Raw genomic sequence first — 24,287 nt, 5'->3', positions numbered from 1 at the left:
AGGAGTGGCTGGTGGGTTTGAACCGCCAGCCTTCTGGTGAGCAGTCAAGTGCCTTAGGCACTATGCTACCAGAGCTCCTAAATAACCCTTATAAAAATAAAATTTATATTAATGCAGTTTTAGAGAATTAGGTAAAATTATAATTCATGAAAAGAAAATATTATTCACCTACTTCTCAAAAAGAAGCATTTTGTGATAGAAACTGATTTGGAAAAAATATTAATTTGGCTTTAAAGTACTAAGAGTAAAAAAACAAATGTTTTTAATACATTTAAATTTATATTAAGCAAAAGTACTTGTAAATCACTGAAGTAAAACAAAAACTACTGCTTACCTTCCTTTTTCGGGTAGAAGTTCCTGGCACATCAGCATCTTTCTCTTCTTCCTTCGAAGCAAGAATTTATCATGATCATAAAACATTCCAGATTTCACTATACTCTTTTAGTTATTTAGTTAAAACTAAGCTAATAAAAAAATTCTGCACACTATTTTTTGGAGGAAAAAAAGTCAACTATAGCATTAGAATAAAATAACTTTCATTTTTACCTGAAAACTACAATGTGTACATTTCTTTTGATATACAGAATACCAATTTAGCAATCTTAAGGAAATACTAAATACCTCAGAGTCAGACAAGACTTTCTTCTTCATTGAATTGTAGAGTGGAATTATATTATAACAAGTTTGATCTCTAAATAAGAAGAAAGAAGTATTAGTATATAAGATTAGAACTATGTGATAATTTTTTTCTTTACAAACTATTTACTAAAATCAGATCTTAAGATAAAACTTGAAGCTGAAGGCTTTCTATCAGTTGACTCCAATACCTTGTGTACACATATTTGATTCTATCTCCCCCAGTAGCAGTTTCCACTGTAACCCGATTAGTTCATTACTCCAAACCCAGTTCTCACTTCCCAGTCTGTTCAGGTCACTATTATGCCTGAGATCCCATCTTCCAGTTTTTGGTCTAGCTATCCTGTAATATAAAGCTAATATACCTCCCTTAATTAAGCATTTTTTGACTAATCCAGAGTCCACAGGATCCTCCTTCTCTGCAGAATCCAACAGCACTTTAAAATGTATCAGGGCTCTATGGTTTTTTTTTTTTTAAACTAAACTCTACACAGTATTTCCCTACCTCCTCAAACTGAATGATCTTTGTCTCTGATTCAATCTAGCCCCCACCACCATGTCCATCACTTGGATTGGAAATCACATTCCTGATTTTTTTCCCCTCAACTCTCATATTCCTTTAGAACCAGTTCTAGTTTCACTGTTATTTCTAATTCCTTCATTTTTTATCTAGTCTTATGATTTCCTAGCCTGACCGTCTATTTATAACCATATCAACAATATACCTATAATCCCTTAGTTTTTAAAACTTACTTGAAAAAACAGTATAGTATGAGAAAGAGTATCAATGATTGTATTATCAGCTACATGTACTTAGTGTTCTCAATCTATCAGGTATATATGATAATTACTTTATACTGATTTCATTTAGTCCTCACAGCAATCATATTAGGTACACACTATTATTTAGCCCTATTTTACAAAATATATCCAAATGCTGTCTTCCCTTCCTACTCTCTCCATTCTAGTACTCTATTATTCTAGTTTTCTATGACACTGCCCTTTTGCAATGCCCAATTCTAGGTAATCTGTTTCATCAGTCTGATGCACTTGTTTATTCTAGTGAAGCTAGTTGGTTCCTCAACTTCTTCACTGTGAAACAACTGATGTTCTCCTATCTTTTCCCAAGTAATGTGTCTCAAGGTTATACAGCTACAATTCCAAACCTGGTCCACCCTCTGGCCTGATTTTCAACCTTTGATGACGGTCTTGATTTCCCTTTTCTCAGAAAACTGAAGTCTCCCAATTTGAGCTGCTTCAATTTAGATTCTTTCTATCTCAATATTCATTACTCTTTACCTATTTCTTTTCTTTACCTCCTGCCCCTTCCTCTTCCTTTACTCCAGTACATACACTATTTTCTCTAGAACTTTAATTCCAATGCTCTTCCTTTAGCCTCTACAAACTTGACCTTTCTAAAGAGAAAAGCTAAATGTGCTGCTGCTAACCTAAATGTTGGCTGTTCAAATCTAACCACCTGCTTTGTAGGAGAAAGAGTATGCTACCATGAAGCCTAAAAAATCCTACAGGGCAGTTCTACTCCTTCACATGGGTTTGCTATGAATCAGAATCAACTTGATAGCACCCAACCACACTACCTATAACCTTGATAACCACTTAATTGAGACTTGTTTTCCTTCACATACACAAAAATATTACAAAACACTATCCTATACTGACAAATTTTGTTTCTCATTACTCTCGTGAAACTGTTCTCCTCAAGATCATTAATTATCTCCTGTTTACCAAATCTAATGGTATTTTCTTATATATTTAAATTCCTTTTTTCCAGCTCCATTTGATTCCACTCACTAGTCTTCCTTGACCCTAATCTCCCTTTTCCTTCTTCCAAGTTTCTTCATCTGTCTTATTTCTTCTTCCTTTCATTCTTAAATGAAGGCATTCCCTAAAATTTTGTACAGTCAATACGATACCCTTTGCCCTGCTAATTTTGTATGTTCTCTGTCCACATGTAAATGAATTCCAAAGTCCTATAACTTCTCCCAAGGAGCTCTGGTGGTGCAATTGTTAAAAGCATTCAGCTACCAACCAAAAGGTTGATGGTCTGAGTCTACCAGCTGCTCCATGGTATAACAAACATTATCAATGACTTATTATCAGCTACATGTTCTAAGTGTTCTCAGTCTATCAGTAATATGATTCTATAATTTATACTGATTTCATTCAGTCCTCACAGCAATCATATTAGGTATATACTATTATTTAACCCTATCCACTCCTCGGAAGGAAGGTTGGGCAATCCTACTTCCGTAGTGATACTGCCTCGGAAACCCAAGGAGGGGTCGCTATGAGTCGGGTTTGACTCTATGACACATAACAACAACAACATACTATTATTTAACCCTATTTTACGAAATATATCCAAATCCAAATGTATTTTACAAAAATATATACAAAATATAATCCAAATATATGCAAATGGATATATTTTATAAGATATATCCAAATCTAAAATATACTCATATAGTAATATATACTATTATTTAGCCCTATTTCACAAAATATAACCAAATTATCTGTGTTCCTAGTCTGTTTTTGTATAGATTTAGTCTCAGAAATCTTATGGGGCATTTCTCTGTTGTACAGTTGCTATGAGTCAGAATCAACTTGATGGCATTAGGCTTTTTGGATTTATAACTTCACATAATTATCCTCCTGAGCTTTCTACTACCAGCTAAAATTCCACACGTCTAAGCCTGACAATCCCTAGATACTCTGATTCTTTCCTTCCTTCCTTCATTCATTCATTAAACCATTCTCAGAGCAATGAAAATCTTGGTCTTTCACTATTCTCTTTTTCTCCATTTTAATAAACCCTATACTCTCTTGGCACCTACCCTTTCTAACATCCATAAATTAGCCTTTATCACTTTTGTTTAAGTGCAATAACCAATATACTATGTATGCTTTTTGTCTTTTCCCTATCAATTAATATTAAATACTGAAAAAAGATTAGTATTTTTAAGGCATAGTGTATACTATGTTGTTCTCACAGTAAAATACTTTCAACAGCCCTTTGCTTCCAGCTCACGTATTAACAGAGTCCCATTCCTTAGGCAGGCACTTAAGGTTCTCTATGATGTAGCCTACGCTCAAGTTTACAGTGTTGTATCGCCATTACCTTTCACTCATATACTCCCTACCTTTCCTTTAACAGCACTTTCTTGCTTCATGACATAACATTCCTTATCCTTGCAATGACTTCTTTTTCATCTAAATTTTCCTGAATCCTTCAGTATCTACCGTGCCTATGAAGACTAATAGGATTCTCTCCCCATCTTAGTGAGAACTGCCCCAATCCTCATCTAAACTTTAATACAAACTTTCTTGTTACTTATCACAGCCTTCCTTATATTACAGATTTCATTTTTCTCAATAAATTGTATGAAAATAATACAAATATTATGTTTATCTATCTCAAAGTATCTATTGTTATTGCTGTTGTCATATGCTGTCGAGTCAGACTCGACTCATAGCGACCCCTCCTTGGGTTTCCGAGGCAGTATCACTACGGAAGTAGATTGCCCCATCTTCCTTCCGAGAAGTGGCTGGTGGGTTTGAACTGCCAGCCTTCTGGTTAGCAGTTAAGTGCTTTAGGCACTATGCTACCAGAGCTCCTGTATCTACTACATCATGTTATATATATTTACTGCCTGGAATCTTGCAGAGTAACAAAAAGTAAATAATGAAAACTTGAAGACATAACATCTTCAAAATTACTGTCAGCTAAAATAACTCTGAACAATTTATATACATCTGAAAAATACCAAATGGACTTATGTTCAGATATACACAATATGATTGCTTTAAATATTAATCTGCTGTCAAGGCATTTCAAAATAATTATCTCACTAAAATGTGAATTTACTATATTACAATTCTGATATCTTTTAAAAAATGGAAATATATATGTATAACCCTATAAAATTAGACTAAACTATATAGTTAAAATATTATAAGCTATTGCAACCAAGTTATATAAACAATCATCAGAGGATACTTAATGCCTGATATCAATTTTACTGAAGACACTTTACAAAAACATAGTAATAATAGCCCCAACACCATTTGGATGACACCAGACTTCTTTAGAAAATGAAGAGGAGGAAGAGTATCTTCCTGATTTTGTTTGGTGCTATATCTTATATTGAAATTACTTCCATTTCTTAACAAAAACACCAACTTATACCAGGAAAAGGGATCATAAGATTATGCTATGGGATAAGTGTGAAACTAGAGATGGTTTTAAAAAAATAAGCTCTGAAAAATCTATGTAAAAATGAAAGCTGAGTATTCAAGATTAAATTATAAAACACTCTGTTTTCTCTTCTTACCAGAAAAAAATTAACTAATATAATTAACATTAATATGGACTCAAAGCAGTATTTTGTACAAAATATGATTGATCTTGCTGGCTTCAGTGCATTCTATGGCTACATAAAATCTAAGAGGCAAGTAAAAGGGCAGCTGCTTTAATAAGTAGTAGTTATCACTCTTAGGGGATCAAGGTATGAGGAAGTAAACCAGATTCCGAGGAAGGAGGATCCTGAAAATTAAATTCAGTTTCCTGCTGACCTACTTAAGAACTAATCTATAAACCTGGACAGTGGTAGTACATTATTAAGATGAGAGATTCTCAACTCAGAAAGCAAACACTCATTTACTATGTAGCCTCAGACAATTTAAACTCTATAAGCATCAGTTTCTGCAAACGTAAATTGAAGATAATTGCTTCTCCCATTCATGAAATTATGTGGTTTATAAGACCTAATTTGTATAAAACAGTACATATTAATAAATGTTAACTATTATTATTGTTATTGACCAATATAAAACTTTTAATGAATAAATAAAAATTTCACGACAGTAATGATTTCATAACTAACATTAGTCAAATAACTTTTACTGCTTTAAATGTAGACATTATATATTTCTATTTTAAGGGAAAGGAGTTCTGGTGGTGCAGAGGTTAAGCACTCAGCTGCTCACCAAAAGGCAAGCAGCTTGAACCTATCAGCTGTTCATGAGAGAAATATGAGGCAGTCTGCTTCTGTTAAGATTTACAACTTTGGCAACTCTATGGGGTAGTTCTACTCTGGCCTACAGGGTCATTATGAGTTGGAATCAACTCCATGACAGTGGGTCTGGTTTTGGCTATTTTAAGTAGAACTGTGTTTATGCGAAAGCATACATTTTATATTATTTTACATTTAAAAACATTGCTAGTAATTATGATATCAATAAAACTCCTCAAAAAACTCACTTTATAAAATGTAGAAGAAGATCAGTGACAAATTTAGCAGATTTCACAATAGGGCTTCCAGGCTCATTGAATGTTCGGGTATTATGTTCTATATATCGCACCTCCCACATTAGGGAAGAAACCCGCCTTTAAAGGAAATAAAATATAGAAGTCTTAATCTCATTATAATTACCAATACATGCATAAAATTTAAAATTGAGACACTCTGACTTTTTAAATTTTCTGAAATCAATCACAAACCTCACCATATACAGCTATTTTCAAAACAGTATGACCTATTTGTGTTAAGGACAAAAAGTACAGCAACATTAGCTATGTATTTGCATAGTAAGTGTCTGGAATAAGAAACACTAGATTATTTACAGTGCCTTTTTCTGGGATAAGAAAATGTCTATGGGAGGAGTGGCAGGAGAAGAAAAATGGAAGACCTTTTAGTTTCTGCTTTACATATTTCTGTATGTATGTATCATTCTGTGCTAATATACATATATGACATTTATACAAAAAGAAACAGTTTTAATCAAATTATAATTCCACTTGTCTAAGGACATGTAAAAAATGAATAGTTAATAGGCTGCTTATGAGATAAAACATAAAAACATGCTGAGCATATGTTACTTTACCAAGAAATCGAGCTACATAAAATTATTTTCTAAACACCAAATTTGTAATACTAAAATAATTTGGTTTTACTTCTGCAAGAAAAGAAAAATCCAAATCCAGCGTCCAAGAATATCACTCAGCATATGGCTCCATTTGAAATAATGAAGAATGAAACACTCAGAAAATCTTGTTTGTGAACAGAACTACAATTATATATGAATTTAAAAAAAAATCCAGGTATAATTCTGGGTATGGAAGCACACAGAAAAGCTTCTGGTCATTTAAAAAGCTCATTCTCATAGAAATGAATGATAGGTATCTTCAGGTTATTATTCCAAATGCCATGTATAAAATAAAGCATTAGATTAATAGCGGCAGGGCAAATTGACAATAGCACTTCAACAAGAGACTGAACTAAGTGGAAAAGAAAAACCAAAGTGTAAGAAGTGTGAAGTCAATGAGTAGGAGGAAGCAAAACAATTTAAACAAAAAAAAAAAATTTTAAACAGTATTACAGCAAATGAAGATATCATTTTATTAAATAAGAACAATTTAGGTTCATAAGTATATTCATTTGGAAAACAATTTCTAATTCATATATGTATTTTTTCGCAAACTTTTTTCATAAATTGGTTACAAGTTAGGCTACTGCTAAAAAGTCTATTTAAGCTATAATACATCTTGAAATACAGCACACCCTAGCAATCATCAGTGTGTCTGCAAGAAAGCATATTTACCACAATAGCGGGAGATAACAGCTCATATCTGTAACTGTGCTGTATAAAAACTATTCTTTCTCTCTCCTACTCCATGACTTCCTCCATCTCTGAAGCACGCCAGCATAACTCTTAAAGTTTAGTATTTTCATGATGTCAAGAGAAAAAGTGATATAGGTAAGAGTTCCTGCTTTTCTGCTTCTAACACATGGTCTTGAAACAGATTTAAAATATACTTCTAGGTTAGAATAAGGAGGAAGCATAGGTGACTCCCTACTTGTTTCTGTTTTTAACAAATATCAGTGATGTTAATAAGCAGGTATACCTAACAAGATCAAAGTAATCATCAGAATCTGAAGTCTAAGATCTTAGCTTTCTTTATTGCAGTAGTTCTCAACCAACGGAGATTTTGCCCCCACCCACCACCCCCAAGACACTTGGTAATGTCTGGGGACATTTCTGTTTGTCACAACTATGGGGCTGCTACTGGTATCTAGTGAATAGAGGCCAGAGATGCTCCTGAGGACAGCTGCTCACAACAAAGAACTTTCTGGCCTCAAATGTCAGTAATGCTGCTGCTGAGAAACCCTGCTTTGATCAATGAAGAATAAAAATAATGTTTTCAGTGTCAGGTACACAAACTACCATATTATAATTATAATTTAAGTAATAAAAAGAGCTACAGGAACATTTTATATAGGGGGAGAAAAAAGTATAAAATGAGTGGAAAATTCCCCTAGGTTAAGCAAAGTTTTAACGTAGTATTATTTAAAATGCTCACCTGCTATACAAAAGTCATAAGAAAAATGAAAACTGAAAGTATAGTTTCATTAAGTACAGACTGTAGATGTAAATTCACTTTTGACCAAACATTTAAAAAATAACCTATAAAACTTGTCCAAGACACTGGGAGGAGGTAACTATGGGGAGGAAGTGGGAGGGGAGCTGCTGCATTGTAAATTTTGGTCAATGACATGAGACAAAGTATTATGTGAACTGCTGTATGAAAAGTGAATTTACTCTGTAAATGTTCACCCAAATCCTAATTAAAAAAAAACAAACAAACAAACAAAAAAAACTTGTCCAAGAGAACTCCATGTTTAAACACCGTGGAGCAGAAGAAAATGTAAATTAACTGAAATTATGTCTACTTTTTAATAACTATTTATATTTTAAGCTAAAATTGCAACTATGAAAAATGTTCTGAATTTTTCTAATTACTAAAAAGAATGTCAATTTTCATTAAGTATTCCCTAAGATGTATAATAAAAGTAAAATAAAATAGATGTTTGCTGATATTATGAGAAAAATTCATGAATAAACAAATGTTTTAATGTGTTATCTAGAAGAAAACTGAATGCTTTAACTTGCTTTGTAAAATATAATTTGAAGACAGCATCAAATCATATTTGTAGCTATCCAGGAATCATATTCCAAGTGGGGTCTATAGACCAGCATCACTGGAAACTTGTTGGAAATGCAGACTCTCTCAGGTCCCACTCCAAAACTACTGAATCAGAGTCTACATTTTAATAAGATCCAAGGCAACTCAGAGGCATACTAAAATTTGAGAAACTGCTAAAGACGAACAGTAAATGGGTGAAAGGATCACTTCATTTTTCTTTGGTAGTAGCTACATTAACTGGTTCTAACCTGTAAAACCTGTTTTCCAGTCTCTGTTTAATTGTACTCAGATCCGTTGGATATGCCACTACAGTACAGTACATGGGATAGGCTTGCAGATCCACAGGGGCCACAAATGCAGAAGCAATATCTAAAATAAACAAATGAATGAGTAAATTTTTTAAATGGTTAATTAAAAAAGAATTTAGTTAGAATTAAGATCTAGTAAGTTCTAATCCATATAACCATTAGTCCGCTCCTGTGTTTTCCAAGAAAATACAGTTTATAGCTGCCATGAAAATAATTCTTTATTATGGCTACATATTTACACTGCAAAATTCTAGGGAGAATTATTGATATTCAGTAGATTCATTAGGAGAAACATATGATAGATAATATATACATACAATCTGTTATGAACATACCACACATATACATACCTGTAGTTAATACCTGGCTATCCCTAAAACTGTATATTATAATGCTTTTGACACAAAGCTATTTTATCAGTTAACACTGTAATAATAAATGGCATCTGTATGTAATCTTTGACTTTCTCAAATTTATCACCTTACTGGATTTTTCCAGTATCAATCTGAGAAATATTAGGCAAGTAGAGAGGAGGAAAACAGGTCCAGAAGTTAAAACAGCTCAGTGGCATACAATAAACTGGTAGAGGGAAAACTATAACCTACTCAGTATCAATTTTTTTTTCTTTTGCTTATTCACATATAGTATAAAATTACTTCATGTCCTAATTACTGCCAAAATTGTATTTCTAAAAAAGGCTATTTTTAGAAAGTGATTACAATTGTATAAAAGAGTTCAAATGAGTTGAGAATATCATCTAATATGTATCTTCAGCTCTTGTTACACACACTAATTTCTCTTAGTAACTGATTTCACTCCTAAATCACCACATTAAACCACTCTAGAGTTACTCCGGAAAACCCAATTTCTGATAATCAAATTTTTTAGTCACCTTTTTTTCCACCCGACAAAGTAAAGTAGTTCATAGAATCCCCTTCTACCACCCTTAAAAAAAATTCTCTTGGTCTCTATATGCACAAAGTTAAGGTGAAAACTAGTGTAACTACCCATCTAATGACAATTCAGCTTTCAATTCCTTCCCCTCCAATTCCCATCATCTAAGTTTAAAATACATCAAGAGTTTTCAAATTGGGTTCTGAAGGACCCAATTTGTCAGTGATAATGCTGGCATTTCTGGGTGGCCCTCATACTGAAACTTAACTAGAGTTACTTCTTTTAAACTGTTTTAGATATCTGAGTTCTTTCTAAGCCTTTATTCAAAAAGACTCCATTTAAAAATAGTTAAAACCACTGACATGGTATTATTAAAAAATTTTGTTTGACTTATTTGCATAAGCTCCTCAAATTATAATTGAGATAATGTAATAGTACTTTTCCTTTCCTGTTTGTTTGCCAGGTTTTTCTATATCTATATGTTGTTGTTATTGTTACTAACCTAATGTCATCAATTGGTTTATTCCTCCAACAATTCTTTCACATTCTTCATCTCTGGGACTGGAACCCCATTCTCCATCAAGAGGTTTATAGATTAATGATCTGCATTCAACATCAGTTAAAGGAACACTGGTACCCAGCTCTTCAGGAAATACAGCTGAAATTCACAGAAAGAAAAGCAGAGACGAAAAATAGGTGGCAAATTATGGATACTTAATTAACCTTCAGAAACAATACAGTCACAAAGCTAAAGTATAATTTTATAAAGATTTGTAAGTTTTTATACTCTTAATTTTTCTTAAAGGTATGTCTCGAGTATCAATAAAATTTAAACATTTTTAAAAGGATATTTACTTTACAAATAAACGTGTACGTAATTTTTTTTTCTTTAAAATGGTACTGAAAACTTGTTCCACCATCAAGTGACAGATGAAGGAGAAAACTTTCCTATAGTATGATGAAAATTTCAAAGTTTTCTGAATCATTATAAAACATGTTGCTGTTGTAGTTAACTGCCGCCGCATTGTTTCCGACTCATAGCGACCCCATGCACAGCAGAAAGAAACACTGTCTGATCCCGCGCCAGCCCCACAATCCCTGCTATACTTGAGTGCATCATCGCAGGCACCGTGTCAATCCATCTTGTTGAAGGCCTCCCCCTCTTCCGTCGACCCTCCATCCTACCAAACATGACATCCTTCTCCAGGGAATGGTCCCTTCTGACAACATGACCAAAATAGGTGAGATGAAGTCTGGCCATTCTTGCTTCCAAGGAGCATTCTGGCTGCACTTCCTCCAGGACAGATCTGTTAGTTCTTTTAGCAGTCCATGGTACTTTCAGCATTCTTCGCCAGCACCGCAACTCAAAAGTATCAACTCTTCTTCAGTCTTCCTTATTCATTGTCCAGCTCTCACATGCATACGAGGCGATTGGAAATATCATGGCTTGTATCAGGTGCACCTTAGTCCTCAAGGAGATATCCTTGCTCCTCAGACCTTGATACATTTCCTTCGCAGTTGACTTTCCCAATGTTACATGTCATCTAATGTCCTGACTGCTGCTTCCGTTGGCGTTGATTGTAGAACCAAGCAATGTGAATTGACAACCTCAATCTTCTATTTATTGTGATGCTGCTCATTGGTCCAGTTGTGAGGATTTTTGTTTTCTTTATATTGAAACATAATCCATACTGCAGACTGTATTCTTCAACCTTCATCAGTAGGTGCCTTAAGTTATTCTCACTTTCAGCAAGCAAAGTTGTATCGTCTGCATATCTCAGGTTGCTAATGATTCTTCCTCCAATCCTGATACCACGTTTTTCTTCATACAGTCCAGCTTCTCGGATTATTTGCTCAGCATATAGATTGAGTAAGTGTGGAGAAAGAATACAACCCTGACACATAAGAGCAGTTGATGGTCTGTTCCACAATCAGCTCCTGGCCTGGTTTTGGCTGAAGATATTGAGCTTTTCCACTGCCTCTTGCCACAGATGTAGTCAATCTGATTCCTGTGTGTTCCATCTGGTGAAGTCCACGTGTACAGCCTCCGTTTGTGTTGCTGAAAAAAGGTGTTTGCAATGAACAAGTCATTGGGCTTGCAAAATTCTACCTTATGGTAGAGTTCCAGCATTATTTCTGTCACCAAGGCCAAATTTTCCAACTACCGGTGATTCTTCTTTGTTTCCAACTTTTGCATTCCAGTCACCAGTGATAATTAACATATCCTGATTGCATGTTTGGTCAATTTCAGACTGTAGAAGCTGATAAAATTCTTCAATTTCCTCATCTGTGGCTTTGGTGGTTGGGGCATAAATTTGAATAACAGTCATATTAACGGGTCCTCCTTGTAGGCGTATGGATATTATCCTATCACTGACAGCACTGTATTTCAGGACAGATCTTGAAACATCTTTTGTGATGATGAATGCCACGCCATTCCTTTTCAAACTGTCATTCCCGGCATAGTAGATCATATGGTTGTCTGATTCAAAATGGCCAAAACCAGTCCATTTCAGATCACTAATGCCGAGGATGTCAATCTTTATGCATTCCATTTCCTTTTTGACAACTTCCAATTTTCCTAGATTCATACTTCGTACATTTCATGTTCTGATGATTAATGGATGTCTGCGGCTGTTTCTCTTCAATTTGAGTGGTGCCACATCAGCAAATGAAGGTCTCAAAAGCTTTCTCTTTTCCACATGAGTAAGGCTGGGTTTACTCAGATGTTGCAGCTCTTTCCCAGTCCTATTTTGAGAGCCTTTTAGCCTAAACGGACTATTCCTAAAGGTGCGCGGTAATGTACCAAACAGTGTTTCTTTGCTATTCATAAGGTTTTCCCTGGCCAATTCTTTGAGAATTGGTTGGCTTCTTCTTTTTTCTTGTTTTTTTTCGTTTTTTAGGTTGGCTGTTACTTGTGCACCAGGTGCATCTTGCTGGGTTTTAAACACCAGAGGCTCAGCCTCAAAACTCATGTCTACATGTCACCACAGTAGGACAAACCAACAGACAAGTCTGTCTTGCTGTTGGAGACCTCTCGTATCACCCCCACCTGGGTCCCTGTGGCTGACTGTTCCTGGCTTTTAATACCCTTTCTCCTGCTCTTCTGGCCTGTTGCTTTGGGCGTCCCTGAGTTGTCTCTCCTCACCTGTATCCCTGGGGCTTACAAAAACATACAGTGTATGGTATAAAACATAGACAGGGTGAAACTAAACTAAATTTGACTTTTTCAAATTACTTCAATCAAGTCTCTGTTTTTTATGTAAGAACAGAGAATTATGAATACTGACAGATGATTCTTATGCCTATTAAGTGATGTACGTATGGTTTCTCTATGCCTAAATAATTATTATTTTAGCTAAGAAAATCATTAGAGGATGGTGGTGATACAAGATCTACAAATGTGCCAAGTAATTTTTCCTTTGAACCAGAATAAATAAGAGAAACACTGGGAAATATGCCATTACATCAGAATCAAATTCTTCCTCTTCACATACTCTAATTTAACTCTACACACGTATGTGTATCCAAATAGAACAGAAACAACCACGTAACCCACACAGATATATTTAAGTAGGAAATCTATAGTAAATTAGTATTAATTCATGTAAGTTTATGAATGAATTCGTGATATTAATGCAAAGGTATAAAACATTGATCAGCTTCATTTCTCTCACATTCTCAATAGTCCAGTATTACTTCAAATTCAAACTTTCACACAGGAGAAAAAAAAGATCTGAAGATAAACCATGTAACACATACGAGCTGCATGAGATTTTCATTGTTTTAAATTGCTAATTTTGCAGTGAGGGGAAAAACACATTATTAGTGTTAAATTCTAGAAGTGATCATTTCTGCAAAGAACGAACTAGTCAATGTCAGTCAGCATGACCATTTTCTCATTTCTAAGGTTTATCAAATTGGGATTACTTTTTCCAGAAGTTATCTTTTCTCTATCTTTTTTCAAGTGGGAGCTCTGGTAGCATAGTGGCTAAGGCATTTCACTGCTAACCAGAAGGCTGGCGGTTCAAACCCACCAACCACTCCTCGGAAGGAAGATGGGGCAATCTACTTCTGTAGTGATACTGCCTCGAAAACCCAAGGAGGGGTCGCTATGAGTCGGGTCCGACTCTACAGCACATAACAACAAAAACATAATCTTTTTAAGTTACAATAACTTTTGTGCACCTACACTTATAAATGGTAATTTCTACCATATTACAAGTCAGATGTTATCTTTTTTCTTTTTCCTAATCTTTATTACCTGGTTTTCTATATGCTTAAAAATCAAACAAAACAGAATAGAAAAAATATTTAGTACAAATCCTCAAAATCCTACCCTCTGTAAATAATCATTATTAATAACCTAGAATATATCCTTTCAAACCTTTGTATAAATACACAATCATGTGTGTGTTGTATTTTTAAAAATATTAAACAGAAATGGGCCTTAATGCATCTCCAGGCTTCTGCATTGGCCTTAAAGATTAAAGATTAAAAATACATTGGCCTTAAAGATGTCACATCTACTAGTTATGTCTAATTGCCAAATCCCGAGACTGGGTCAGACCATATACAGAATGGATTATTATTATTAATTGTAACTACTTTTTCACTGAGCTCCAACATGGTTAGGCTCTTTACACACATGGTGTTATGTAATCACAGGAACCCTATAAAGAAGGTATTACTTTACACCACTTCAAAGGTAGGGCCTAAGAATCTGGGGTTTTGAGGATTTAAGGAACTTGCCAAGATCACTTAGACAGAAGATGGCAGAGCCCAGGATATGACTCTATGTGTTTACCTGGTTAAACACCTAAACTCTTGACCATTATGTTAATCTAAGTACTCTTGGATTGTTACTCTGTAATGAAAATATCTTTTTTCCCCTAAGTTTCACATTGTAGGGGTAAATAATAATAAAACAATTTCATAGATTGCTATGGAAGTTTAAGTAAGTAATTAATTTTTATGTTCCCTGTTAGATTAAGTGGGTGAATTATATCTATACGGTTCACTACTGTGCTTCCCCACCTTTCGGGTAAATATGTGTGTAGTAAGTATCTGATGAATGAACATTTTCTTTTTTATCCTCACAAAAATGCTATGTGGTAGCAAGTGAACCAATCAGATTTCTAACATAACAATCCTATAATGCAAGCACAAAAGCATAATATATACACACTTACCATTATTAGGTATAAGTTCCATATCCCAAGGACTCATCTTTTCCGTGTCTCCATTGTCCCAGCTTAAAGGGGGGAAAAATCCTTACATTAAAAAATCTAAATATTATATTGAAATATAAAAAATTCCATTATTAAAATAATTTCTTTAGTATTTATAAAATGTCTTCATCATTTTATTTACAGATAGAAAAATATTTCAAGTAAGCCAATGTGAACTAAACTATAACAAATACTTCCTTACCAAACATTATAGCACTGAAATAGACTATCAGGGTACTCAGGTTGAAGAGGTTCCTGGCTTTCAATTGTGCCAAACCACCAGGCATCATCTATGACTGATCTGAAACGGTCACCTAGACAAGAACAAATGCCATCTCATTACTCTGAAGTCTACTGCTGCTTTTGTTACTGTTTTTCCTGCAAGTATTCCTTTGAAATATGTAAACTGTTTAATAAGAAAATTTGAAATATTAAGTGACATACCAGCTTCCAGTTTCACTTCTTTGTTACATTAGGATACGATGAAATTCACTTTTTTTAAAAAAAAATCCAATCTAGTATTTTAAATTCACCATTAGCACTATCTTCAAATTACTTAAAAAATCAATTTTAGATAATTTCTGCTCAACCAATATTAGTATTCTGACTTCTTATTTTCTATAAGCAAGCTTTTGCAACAAATAATCAAGATTCCACCCTTAAAACCAAAAATATTAGACGAGCCTTCCTTCATCCCAATCATTCCTAAGTTTTAACACTCATACACACACTCTCTTTTCTTTAAAATTGAAAAAGTAAAATAAAAAAGAAAAACAACTACAGGTAGTCCCTGACTTAGGACGTATTCATGTTTCAATAAATTGCACTTAGGACCATCTGTTATTTTTTTTTTTTGGGCCGGGGGTGGTGGTGTGTGGCAGTGGGTATGCATCTCATTGTTGAAGAGCTTTGGTGGTGCAGTGCTAAAGGCATTTGGGTGGTAACAAAAGGGTCAGTGGTTCCAACACATCACCCGCTTCACAGAAGAAAAATGAAGCAGTCTGCTTCCGTAAAGATTTATAGCCTTGGAAACCCAATGGGGGTTGCTAAGAGTCAGAATTAACTCAGCGGCAGAGTGTTTGGTTTGGTCTTATTGTTAGTAATAAAGTGGCAGAGTGTTTGGTTTGGTCTTACTGTTAGTAAATAGTAGTAAAGTAATAAATTATGCTGTGCATAATTTGCTGATGTTATCATTCTCAGATGTTTACCTGCAGATATTCAATGTTATGATTTATTGTTCAAAATACTGCCATGTAGCAGGCTATGGGGCGGGGAGAGGTATTCCAGTTACATCAGAACCAACTTATGACAGAGTCATCTGAATGGAACCCCATCGTCAGTCGAGAACTAATTGAAATTGTAGTAAAACAGATCACATTCCTCATGTCTATTTCCCTATGCCACTGCGTTCAGGTGTTATCATATTAATGCAACCGCTTTCTCCAAAGACCCAAATAACTACAACCAATACAACTTTTACTTTACAATGCTTTTCTACCTTGCCTTTCACAGTACTCTTTCTCCTGGCTAGCTGAGGTAGAGTCTGAACAACTTGGGTTCTATTAAAGTATCTGTGTGCCTTTAAATAAATTAATTATTTTAGAGCTCCATTTTCCTCATGTGTAAAATAGTAATGGTGAGTGATATCTACCTCATGGCAATTTTTGAGGAGTGCCTTCTATTAAGATACTATTTACATTTTAAACTTAAGAGTTAAGGAAAAATGAGTCAAGCTATCAACTACCTGCACCAACTCATCTCAATCAATTTTATCTTCAAACTCATAAGAAAAAGTATGTACTCTCATTTTTACCAAAAAATATTTTTAAACAAAAAGTAAGTTTAATGATTAGGGAAAATAACCACAGTAGGAGCCAGGAGTAAGTTAATAACCACATGCTGTTGAGTTCCATATTTTTTAGTGGGTGAACACTGGTCCAACCCTAGATTTAAGCATTTTAACAGTCAATGGTAAGAAGCACACATGCTCTATTACTAGACTGAATCTAACTGTCCCTCCTATCACCTGTCAGTTTGTCTTACTGTGGTGACTTGTGTGTTGCTACGGTGCTGGGAGCTATGTCATCGGTATTTCAAATACCAGTAGGATCACCCATGGTGGACAGGTTTCAGCAAAGCTTCCAAAACTAAGACAGGCAAGGAAGGCCTGGGGAGCTGAAAATTAGCCAATGAAAACCCTCTGTCTGGATCACAACAGAGTATCATTGCTTTAGACACATCATCAAGACTAACTGCTGAAAGGAATCATCATGTTTGGTGAAGTGGAGGCTCTTAATGAGAGAGATTGAACAGTGGCCCCAACAATGGACTCAAAAGTGCCAACAATCATGTGAATGGCATGAGAGCAGGCAGTATTTCATTGTGTCATATATAAGGTCACCAGGAGTTGAAGCCGACTAAATGAAAATTAACAATTATTCCTCAGATGCATAAATATTTGGGACATTAAGCTTAAAGAGGAGACTCTATAACTTAATAACCATTCTTGACAACACCACAACTTTACAGTAAATGTAATGATGAGTTTCACAGAGCTGTTTCTTATGACTAAACACAGACTGATGGTATTATGTTGAAGAGAAATGGATCATAAGTGCATAACCACACTGAACATTATCTGCAGAATGACAAAGAAGCTAACCAAGGAATGGAGTTTATCAATCAGAGTAAGCCTAAACCATTTCTGGGGACAAGCCAAAGTAAAAAATACTACTAATGTAATTTTAAATGGCCATTTGTAAGCAGATGCATATATCCTCAAAAAGAAAAGACCAAGTATATACTAACTTTAGAATAACTATTAATCTAGAAAGAAAAATAGTTAAGATCCAAATGAGATAATCCTGTTTTCCATTTGAAATATCTTTGTTTTTGCCCAATGCTTGTCACATTTCTTTTCCTAGGTTATTATCAGCTCAGCATAGGCCACAAGTGGCAAAAAGAGTTAAGTGCTCCACTAGCAGCCAAAAAGCTGTGGGGTTCAAACCCACTTAGAGACAACTCAGAAGGCAGACCTTGCAACCTGCTTCCAAAAGGTCACACAGCCTTGAAAACCCTATGGAGCAGTTATAGTCTGTACTTACGGGATCAAAATGAACCAAAACTGACTTAACAACAGTAATGACAATTATCAGCTAACTACTGGAATATTCTGATCTCTAACATTTGTTCTGCAATTTACTGATAAATGAATGTCTTTAAAAAAAAAAACCAAACTGATTTTATCAGGCAGCATATGCAAACAATTTTAAACCCCCAAATGTACCGAAAGGTCATAATGAAAAACAAAAACACTTTCAAATCTTAGCTATATCTTTTTGGATGTATCTATAAGATTTCTAAATGATACCATTTCTTTCTTATATTATTTTGTTTTTTCTAAAATTAGCAACTGCTTTGTTTTTATGTTTGATTTTCTCTGAATTTATCATTAAGTCCTCTCATATTCTCTTATAATTCAAGCTCTAAAATATTCCTCAATGTAATTCCCACAAAGGCAAACTTGTTAGATAATCTATCAGTTCAATTTCTTTTTTTCTGATAGACTTCTCTTTTGGAGTACAATGTTTCTAGACTGGTTGGGTCCTAGACTTGCTCGACACTATTTCTGAAACTTTTGTTAACTGTTAACTGGAATTCTTTCTGCCTCTTTCCTGTTCTGATCGCCTGTTTACTAGGATTTTGCATGTCTTTTTAGGTTTACACCCTTATCTTTCAAACCTTCCAGAGAAATGATACATGGGATGCAATTTTTTTTTGATAACTCAGATACCCCTTATTTTGATATAACCTTTATTTCCCTGATTTCTTTTTTTAGAGCTTACATGCAAACATCAAAGTTTATCAAGATCAACCTAAGAAAACAAATCATTACGCCAATGCTTTCAAATGACACTGAAAGGATGGACCAGTAGATCAACTAATGTGCTTTTTAAAACCATGTATATGCCATATACATACACGTCTGACTCCAAAATGAGAAAGTTACTCCATTTAAAATTTTTAAGAAAATTACTCTACCAAATTCACATCCAGCTGTACATAAATACATAAATCTTAAATGCCTAGAAATTTGTTTATAGTATTAATTTTAAAGGTATGTAATAGGGTTATGAATCAAAGAAAAATGTGAGTTTAACTTTAGCCCAAATAATAAAACATTTTGAATTAGAAGACTTATTTTGATTTTAATTTGAATTCAGCTACATATGTTTTTGAGTATGTAAAAATTTAACTTAGCATGTAAAATAGCTGAAAGGAAAAGCTTAAAATGATCACAGATAGTTACGAAACATAACAGAAAAAATGTTTAGGATTTAAAAATATCTGACACATGCTATTACATTCCTACAAATGACAAAAAGACTTCATCTTTTTCTAAATTATGATAAACAGTAAATAATTTTCATAGTAAATAAAAAACAACATGTCAAACATCTACAGCTTCTAAAGAACTTACTTACCTATATTCCACCGCCTGTATTTTGCATCATCAAACTGCTGTCTCAAGACTAGGAAATCTATAACATCAGGCATATCATGGTATCTAATTACAAATAAAAACAACTGATTAGCTCAAATATCTAACAATATCTAAAAGATGATCAAATTTATCTGAATTTTGAAAAAAAATCCTACAATACAAAGAAACCACTGCCTTGTGTTCACTAGTCCTTACTTCATTGTAAATGATCCGCCAGTCAGTTTACCAGTATCAGGATCGAGAAAAGCAAGTTTAAGGCAGCAAAGGGTAGGCAATCCCACTTCATACTTTATGCCAACTATTTTCATCAGCTCTTGTTCCTAAGACACAAAAAATAAGAAGCCATGTTTACAAAATAAAGTACTAAACAATATAATGAAGGAAAACATTTCTTGGTTTTAATCTTGATCTGGATGATGATGACTTTATGTGCATGTAAAATTCACTGAGCTGTATACCTAAAAGATTTTTGCACTTTACTGTATCTAAGTTATACCGCCAATTATAAAACAAAGGAAAACAAAAATAAAAACTTTACCAAAGTAAGTTTTCCAACACAACTCCAAAGATCTTTAATTTTAAATTACTGATAAATCTAGGAATACTAAAATTGCAAATATGAAGGTTACCTTAGAAAGTGTTGTCTAACTTTTATTATACACCCACTCCTCACTTAATGGGCACGATTAGGTTCCAAAGACCAGGTCATTAAATGAAAACTGGCTTTATGTGGAAATGGACTATGATCTTACCAGATCACAAAATGGTGGATGACTATATCATTACATAACTGTCAAACCACTCAAAATCACTGCCTAGACAAGCTGACACATAACTTAACCACCAGAGTCAGTGTTACTTACTCTCACCTTGCATCTTAGCATTTATTACTGCCAGATGTATGTTATTAATGTGCAAATGAGAATAGTTAATAACTGAGGAGTAGAGTATAACTAACTACATTTTGTACCCAATTTATAAACTGTATCGGGTTACGAATTTCCAACTTATGGACAACTCCTACTTGCCCTTTAACATAGTGCTTCTAATTGATTCTGTCATGGACAACAAATTTAAACAGGAACAGACTGGCAAATCTGGGTGATTTGTCATGGTAACTGTTACATGAAAAATTATGGGTCAAAACACTGGAATGGGAGACTCAGAAAAGGCCTAGTGAGCCTTCTAAGGAGCTTGATACATTGACACTAGATTATTGGTAGGACCATGGAAAACCATATACATACAAAATCATGTGGCTGGCTGCCATTTTTGAAGCCCTGCTTTCATGTTATATATAAATTTGCCCTTACTTTGAAACAAGCGAACCAACCCCTAACTTACAAGATACTCTTTACCACAATCATCTTCACTTGCTTCATGTGCACTTTTTAATCACTGGAAAGACTTTAGCCATTTTTGTACTAAAGACTAAATAAGAACCATACGTACCTGTTTTGATGGACCTACAAACTTTTAAAGACAGAGTGTTTATAACCTGGGGAATGCCTACATATGAATTTAGTCTACCTTGTATTTCTTTCACTGAAAATTAAACACCTCTACTCCTCAAGACTGCTTCAATTAAAAAAGCTATCTTCATGACATACAGTTTACAGTAGCACGACACAATTTTCTCCATAACATATCTTTTTGAATTATTAATTAATAATAAACACTATACCCGTAGTTCCATTTTATGCCATGGCTGCTTTTTTGGATTGATACTATAAATTTTATTTTTCCGGGCCATTTCAACATATGCTTCATGTCCTTGTCGGAAATAATAAACCTAAAAAGTAAATAAAGTCACAATGTAAAAACTGAATGCATTTCCTTTAATCTAGCTATTAAGTGTAAAGAAACTAATGTCCTTTAATCTAAAAGCAATTCTAATATTTTAGTATTTTCTTCCTTTCCTATAGTTGTCTAAATGACTTAATCAGAATATTCAAAGTAAAATAGCCGTTATTTTCACTGACATTGTATTTTTTGGTTTCACTATTTTATGCTTGGATCAATATAAGTTAGTCTATGTTGCATAATAAAGTGAATTGTAACTTGTTAGTTGCTGTCATGTCGGGCTCCAACTCATGGTGACGTTATGTATAACAGAAAATACAATGTCCGGTCTCTGCCATCTTCATGATCACTGTTAAGTTTGTGTCCACTGTTGGGGCTGTTGTGTAAAGCTCTCATTGAGGGTTTCCCTTGTTTATGCTGAACCCTCTACACTACCTAATATCATGTCCTTTTCTTTTAGCAATTGGTCTTTCTTGATATGTCACAGAAAGTTGAGCCACCATGCCTGCTTCTAAGGAACAATGTATTTCTTTCTATGATTGATTTGTTTCTTCTTCTGGCAGTCCATTGTATATTCAATATTCTTAGCCAATATCACAATTCAAATGCATCAATAATTCTTCTTTCTTTTTCACTGTCCAGGTTTCACATGGGCATGAGGAGATTAAAAAGACCATAGCCTGAATCAGGTGCATCTTAGTCCTCGAAGTGACATCTTTGCTCTTCAACACCTTAAAGAGGTCTTTTGCAGCAGATCTGCCCAATGATGTCATTTGACTTCTTGACAGCTACTTCTGTGGGCATTTACTGTTGATAAAATAAAATGAAATCACTGAAATTTTATTTTTCTCCTCCATTTAACATGATGCTGTTCATCAGTCCAGTTATGAGGATTTTTGTTTTCTTGATGTTCAAATGTAATCCACAGTGAAGGTCTTTGACATTCATCGGTAAGTGCTTCAAGTTATCTTTTTAGGAAAGTAAGGTCATGTCTTCTGTGTATCACATGTTGCTAAAGAGTCCTCTCCGCTACTCTGATGCTGTGTTCTGCATATAGTCCAGTTTCTCACATTATTTGTTCAGCATACAGAGAGTAAGAGAAGGAAAAGATACAACTCTTGTCACACACCATTTCCAATTTCGAACCATGCAATAACCCATTGTTCTGTTTGAAAGATTGCCTCTTCATCCATGTACAGGTTCCACAAGAGCACGATTAAATGTTATGGAATTCCTATTCTTCACAGTATTATTCATAATTTGTTATGATGCATACAGCTGAATGCATTTGCACAGTCAATAAAACACAGTTAAAAAGATCCTTCTGGTATTTTCCTCTGCTTCCAGCCAAAACTTATCTGACATCAGCAATGATATACCTCATTCCATATCCTCTTATGAATCTGGCTGGAAGTTCTGACAGCTTCTTGTCAATGTACAACTGTAGTTGTTTTTAAATTATCCTCAGCAAAATTTTGCTAGCATGTGATGTTAATGATATCGTTTGCTAATTTCTGCATTCTATTTGATTGCCTTTCTTTGGAATAAGCAAAAATATGCATCTCTTCTAAGTAGTTGGCCTAAGGGTCATGAAAAGTTTATTGTTCATGTACTTTTGTAGCAAATTGTTTTTGCAGAAAACTTGAAAATGGATGTTGTTGAACATGTATTTTATCTCATTTGAACCATACACAAATCTTGATAACAGAGCATATATTATACATTTACATGAATTGGAATGTTAAATGCAAATTTTAAAGGCTGACTACTATGCTTTAGAACTAGTATATTAAACACAGGTAATCTGGCACAAAGCATTCTTCTCATTATTAAAAATTAGTAGTTTGTTAAGAAAAATGATGTTAAGTTCATAATAACATGTTGGGATATCATATGTACTTTTATTCTATGCATCAGTATCATGGTTGTGTCACCTGTCTGACTACAATTAAAAAATGGTACTTAATAAAGATGACTTACCTATTTAAGCACCAGCAATTTTTAAACAGTTAGTTAATTTTAAAAGAAATCAAGCAGTAAGAAATTATACTTTCTGGTCACCTTGAAATAATAATAATAAATATAATTTAATCACTTCTTGATGATGTAGGATCTGTAACAATCTACCATTGTATTATGCTATTGTAAGTTGCCAACAAGCTGAATACAGTAATGCTGTGTACTTTTAAAATCTACTAAATCAAACAGGTCTCTAAATGACTGTGCTTTCTGAGTCACTTGTGCATTGAAATTTTCTGTGTTCTTTTACCATCACTTGCTGTTTTATATGGACAATTAGTGAGCTTTGCTAAAAAGGCCTCTATCCACGTAACTCTGTTTCTTAACATCTCTGTATAAAATTAGGAAAAAGGAGTCCTGAGTGTGAACTTTTGATCCAAGTTCTAACCTTTTCATTTCAAACTTACAAGTACATAGTCTAAAACCCCAAAGCCATAGAGTCGATTCCGACTCACAATGACCCTCATTGGGTTTCCAAGGCATAAGATGGTGTCAATTATTTTCTTAAAAATTAAATATTACTGAAAAAATATAATACATTACTTTTAAGACCTGACAAAAAATATGACCATCTGGGGGTATATAAATGAAATATTTTCAGAGAATAAAATGCTGAATTTCATTCTGCCTTCAACATACCATATTCTGATGTCTTACACTAAGAAGAATATATTTTAATTTAGGAAGAAAATTAAAAGTCAATAAACTCTCTTTAAGAAAAATACTAGTTTTTAAAATGTCAAGAAATTTTCTATTCTCACACCAATATTTAGATTTAATATGCTAATATTTATGTTGTTGTTGTTGTTATGTGCCGTCGAGTCAAACCCGACTCATAGCGACCCCTCCTTGGGTTTCCGAGGCAGTATCACTACGGAAGTAGG

At 34.1% G+C, this 24,287-nt stretch overlaps 1 protein-coding gene across 1 annotated transcript in view; it reads right to left on the bottom strand.

Moving 5' to 3' along the window:
* Positions 1-24,287, bottom strand: part of LOC103206189 (pleckstrin homology domain interacting protein) — a 203,020-nt gene that overhangs the window by 15,836 nt on the left and 162,897 nt on the right. Inside the window, exons 23-32 of the mRNA XM_007951632.1 lie at positions 21,266-21,373; positions 19,777-19,901; positions 19,562-19,644; positions 15,280-15,391; positions 15,039-15,100; positions 10,349-10,504; positions 8,893-9,013; positions 5,921-6,046; positions 622-691; positions 335-385 (exon numbers count right to left, since the gene is read on the bottom strand). Of these exons, the coding sequence (XP_007949823.1) occupies positions 335-385; positions 622-691; positions 5,921-6,046; positions 8,893-9,013; positions 10,349-10,504; positions 15,039-15,100; positions 15,280-15,391; positions 19,562-19,644; positions 19,777-19,901; positions 21,266-21,373 (1,014 nt within the window). The remainder of the gene's footprint in view (positions 1-334; positions 386-621; positions 692-5,920; positions 6,047-8,892; positions 9,014-10,348; positions 10,505-15,038; positions 15,101-15,279; positions 15,392-19,561; positions 19,645-19,776; positions 19,902-21,265; positions 21,374-24,287) is intronic.

The sequence above is a fragment of the Orycteropus afer genome, unplaced genomic scaffold (genome assembly GCF_000298275.1).
Source record: "Orycteropus afer afer isolate SDZICR_OR568_19922 unplaced genomic scaffold, OryAfe1.0 scaffold00011, whole genome shotgun sequence".
Lineage (NCBI taxonomy): Eukaryota > Metazoa > Chordata > Mammalia > Tubulidentata > Orycteropodidae > Orycteropus > Orycteropus afer.
Note: the sequence above shows the minus strand (reverse complement) of the source record. Positions and strands in the feature narration are given on the sequence as shown.